General features: G+C 56.8%; 1 protein-coding gene across 1 annotated transcript in view; it reads right to left on the reverse strand.

The window, feature by feature from the left end:
• Marcks (myristoylated alanine rich protein kinase C substrate) overlaps positions 1-2,709 on the reverse strand; it is a 4,590-nt gene extending 1,881 nt beyond the window's left edge. Inside the window, 3 exon segments of the mRNA XM_008832666.2 lie at positions 7-379; positions 382-510; positions 2,166-2,709. Coding sequence (XP_008830888.1) covers positions 7-379; positions 382-510; positions 2,166-2,267 — 604 coding nt within the window. The 5' untranslated portion in view covers positions 2,268-2,709.
• Between the last annotated feature and the right edge of the window lie 2,040 nt (positions 2,710-4,749).

Consider the following 4,749-nt stretch of genomic DNA (forward strand, 5'->3'; position numbering starts at 1 on the left):
CGGCGCCCCCCGCGGCCTCGTCCTTGGCGCTGTCGGCGGCCGGGCCTCCCGCGCCCTCGGCCTCACCGCCCTCTCCCGCCTCCTTCTTGTTCTTCTTGAAGGAGAAGCCGCTCAGCTTGAAGGACTTCTTGAAGGAAAAGCGCTTCTTTTTTTTTTTCGGGGTCTCGTTGCTGGGCGAGGGCGTGGCCCCGTCCTCCGCCTTGGGTGAAGATGTCGAGGAGGCGGCGGACGCGGCCTCGGCCTCGGCGGCTGTGGGCGAGCCGGGCTCGGCGGCCTCGGCCTCGGTGGGGGCCTCCTTCTCGGCCGGGCTGGGCCCGGGTTCGGGGGCCGCGGCGGCCGCCTCGTCTTTGTCGGCGGTGGCGGGGGGCGCGGCTCCGCTCCCATCCCTGCGGCCGCGGGCTCCTCCTTGTCGGCGGCCGGGGCGCTGCCATTAGCCTGCAGCTCCTCCTTGGCGCCAGGCTCGGCGGCTGCGGGCGAAGCGTCCCCGTTCACTTTCACGTGGCCATTCTCCTGCGGGGCAGAAAAAGCGGGAGCGTCACTAGGCGCGGCAGTGGCATCGCCATCCCCGCCCATCCCCCGGCCGCAGAGGCCAGCTGCCCTCGGGGCGCTGGCAGTCACGGGAGGCGGCGTGGGAGGCCGAGACCCGAGAGGCCGAGGGCAGCGACATTCAACACATCCCTGCTGCGTGAGGCCGGAGAGTGGACAGCACGGGACACCGGATTCCGGGCCCGCAGAAGAGCCAATTAACCCTGACTAAAGGGGACGCGGCCGAGACCGGTGCTCGTGGCTGCCCATCCCCACCTCGCCCAAGCACTTAAGCCTCTGCAGAAAGGCTAGGGCTCCCTGCGGGCCGCAGCGCTCCAGTCCGAGCCTAGCGCCCCAGGCTTAGCGGCCCGCAGGGGGCGCTGCGCCTCCACCGGCGGAGCGGGGCGCTCAGGGGCGGGGCCGCGAGGCCACCCCGCCCTGCCCGGCCGGGCCGGGCCTTGCCCGCAGGCCGAGGCGCCCCCGAGCCCGGATCGCGCAGCCCTGGAGTCCGCAAACAAAGCTCAGGTGGCTGCTCGGCCTCCCCCGGGCTCTAAAAACCAGAGGTGCTGGAGAAAAAAACCCCTTATTTCTGCAGTCTCGCCTTTGCTTCCACGCCCACCTTCACCCATAATTCTGCAAACTGGGCGCGCCTGGGCAGCTCCTTTTGCATTTTTAAGCAGTTTAAAGCTTCTGACAGAACCCGTCTTGCCCCAGTAGGTTTGGAGCAGGCGAAGCAGCGCGGCCTTTGCTCTAGGAAAAGAGGCGTGGTGGGTGCCCAGTGTTGGTGAAGCAGCCACCCATGGTGGACCTCTTGCACCCACCCAGCCATGGCTCTCGGCCCGGGTCCCCGCTGCACAGTCCCTGTGGGTGGCCGAGGCGCCACGCACACCAACAGTCCAGACCAAAACGCCAGAACTGCCCACTCTTGACCATCTGGAGAGGTTCTCAAAAGACCCCCGAGTGTTCCACAACCCCAGTGATACCATGTAAAAAGTCAGGTGGGTATGTAATTACGGAAGCCACGAAAAAGACTTAGGACCGTGGAAAAGCCCCGTGGAAGGTACCGAAAGCTGCCCGTCCAGCTCTAACCTGCCACCTTTCCAAGAACCCAGGGCATGCCGCCTCTGCATACAATAAGATGAGCCTTTCCTCCTCGCCTATTTCCACCGCCATCCGCCTAGGCTCCCCCTTCCCACACACGCATACACGCGCGCACACATACACAATCACACCAGCTCAGAAATCTCGACGATCCAGCCTCGACAAAAATACGAAAGCCACCCAAATACCATTGTGGAACCAAACACAAATGCAACCTGGGGGGGGGGGTAACCCAGCTAATCACGTTCTGCCAGCCTCCAAACCACGCCATTTTAGACGATTTATCTCTCTTTTCATCCCGTCTACTTAAGAATTCTCCTGGATCCTTGGGAACCACTCCTTTGGGGGTGGGGGTGGGGGCACTCTTCCTATGAAAAATGGACAATTTAGGGTATCCTTTTCCGTTCAACTTTCAGCCCAGGCTCTGGCCACGCTCCACTCCGCGGAATGCGCCCTCGGGCACGATCAGTGGGAAGGGGAAGCGTCCAGTTCAGAGAAAGACACCCAAGAAACGACCCAGAACCACAGGTAGAATTTACCTGCCCATTTGCTTTGGAAGGCGACGAGGCCACAGCCGCCTCTCCGGGCCTCTCTGCGGCGGCTTCTCCCTTCGCTGCGGTCTTGGAGAACTGGGCACCCATACTGGCTTCTTCAACAAAGAAACTCAACAGATCCAAGAGGGGAAAACAAAGAGCCTTGGGTTGGTGGAACGACGGGGCGAGCGGCAGCAGCGGCGGCGGCGGCGGCGGCGGCAACGGCGGCGGCGGCACTCACCGGAGGGAGGGGGTGGGGTGGCGAGGAGGACAGAGCAGACCCGATTAAATACACTCCGGATAAAAAATTTTCTTCGAAGAGATCAAAAAGCAGCAGCGCAGGAGGGAGGGAAAAAGGTGGAAAAGTCGAACACAAAAAAAGAGTCCAAGTGTAGTTTTTTTTTTTTTTAAGAAGTAATAAAAAAAAAAATCCCAGATTTGTAGCCGCACTGTAGACAAGAGGAAAATGGAGAAATCTCCCTGGTTGCTAATAAGATGCGGGGTCCAACGCCCAAGTGCACAGATGAATGGGCTCGCGGGCGCTGACGCGGCCCCCGCGCGCGCTGGCCAATCCGCGCGCCGCACACAAAGCAGGGGGCGGGGCCTGCGCGCCCTCCGAACAATGGAGCCGCGCTTTGCAAACGGTTTGAAAATCAGCCTCAGACTAAGAATTAATGTCCTCCAAATAAATAAATCAATTAAGAAATACATGCCTCTCGCTTCCTTAGACCTAAAAATAATCGTGCACCCCTTGATTGGCTTGCTTTGCTCAGAATTAATTAACACGGGAGGGGGGTACTTGTGGATGGGGGCGGAGAAAGCGTTAACTTGACTCGTATTGACTCTGGTCGGTCTATATCCGTGTCTGTCTCTCGCCACTCTCTCCCCTCCCCCATCTTTCCCGTGTGTTTATGTGTATGTGCGTGTCTGCCTGTGTTAAAGACAATGGGTAGGATTTGTGTGTTTGCAGCACGTTTGCTCTCGCCACCTTCCATATGAGTTTTGCAGATAGTGCGCAGGGTTTTTTTTTTTAAGTGCTGCAATTGTTAAATCGTCCCACACTGAAAGATATTTAAACCAGGAAGATCGAATTTCATCTAGCAAGCTTTCGAGTTGGAACTAGGTCTGTAGGCCAGATGTGGGAAACGCAAAAGCAGCAAACAGTCGAAGACACGCACCTTTTCCTCTCTCACACTGGTGTGAAATAAAATATTTTGAGATTGGCCCTTGGAACTCATCAATCGCATCTCTCTGGCTAGTCCCAATTAGTGATCATTCTTTCTCAATTGTGAGGGCCATTTGCAGAAGGTCGAAACTGCTCGCATTTTATCACTGTATGAAATGGCATAATTAATTTTCCTTTGGTGAGACGACGCACAGCCTCGAGTGTACGAATCCATTTTTACAGTTGGGAGACTGCCACTCGCGTCGACATGGTTTAGCTCGCTGCCAACATCGGGAGGACTCCCGTTTTGAACGTGTGTGAGCACAACAGCGAGTGTGCTTCCAGAAGGAAGGGAGGCAGGCAGTAGTGAGGGAAAGCTAGAAAAAGGATTACAATTCTAAGAAATCGCGTGCGTGGTGAGAGAAGCAGGAAGGTCCCCGGAGGCTCCCAGTTCATTTAGGTTAGAGGAAAAGCTTCTTCAGTGGTGTGGACAGGACACTTCTCTCGGCCACTTAGTCCCTTAGCACGGAGGTACCAGAGGCTGTTAGTGTGTGAAAGATGAGGCATTGATTTAACATATCTGGAGGGGAGGGGGAACCAAGAGGACAGTCTGATAAGCATTCCTCTACCACGTATTATTTCGCTCATGAAAAAGGCCAAACCGTCTTTTATCGGTCCAGTTAGTGACCGAGCAATGTGGGTGATGTTTCCCCCATGGAGGCGAGAAGCAGTCGAGGGAATGGTTCGTTTCTCTTGGTTCTGGCTTGGAATTGTCAAACGGTTTTATTTTCTGTTCATTGTAGGGAAATGGGTCACACTCTGAGTGAAAAAGACAGTTGGTTCAAGCCAGTATCTCTTTGTTCAAGCGCCTTGACAGTCACCAAGCAGAACGCTGTTGCGTGAAGCTTCGTCTCCTCGCTGTCCAGTTCTTCGGATGCATTATTCACCCACGAAGTCATATTCCACAGAGCAGCGGAAAGGAGGTTTCCGTGGAGGTGTATCTTGCCAACAAAGGTGTTAGCACCCGTGTGTGTGGGGGGGCTGCTGGCCAGGCCCAAGACCCCGGTCGCCAGGGTGGACGCGAATCGTCTTATTAGCAGTGCTCCAACTTGAAAAGCCAATTGGGCTGATCCACTGCCACCATCCAGGAGATTCCCAAATGCCGATTCCCTCACCCGGGAGAAATCCTACCCCTTCCTCTGCGTCCCCTCCTGCTTTAAATTGGGGGTGATTGCTTTCGAATTTTCTCCCAGACATTTAGGGGGTGCTTTTATTTCTCCTTTGTTATCAGGCTGTGGGGCAGCTTTCCCCCCTTTTCTTTCTCGAATGCCTATTTGCCTGGTATCGGCTGGTCTCCCGGGCAACGCCAGGGAAGATTCGCAGCCCCGGGCGCCGGGAGGGGGAAGGGGTGGAGCCCGGCGGGGT

The sequence above is a fragment of the Nannospalax galili genome, unplaced genomic scaffold, assembly GCF_000622305.1.
Source record: "Nannospalax galili isolate Female #2095 unplaced genomic scaffold, S.galili_v1.0 scaffold55, whole genome shotgun sequence".
Taxonomy (NCBI): Eukaryota; Metazoa; Chordata; class Mammalia; order Rodentia; family Spalacidae; genus Nannospalax; species Nannospalax galili.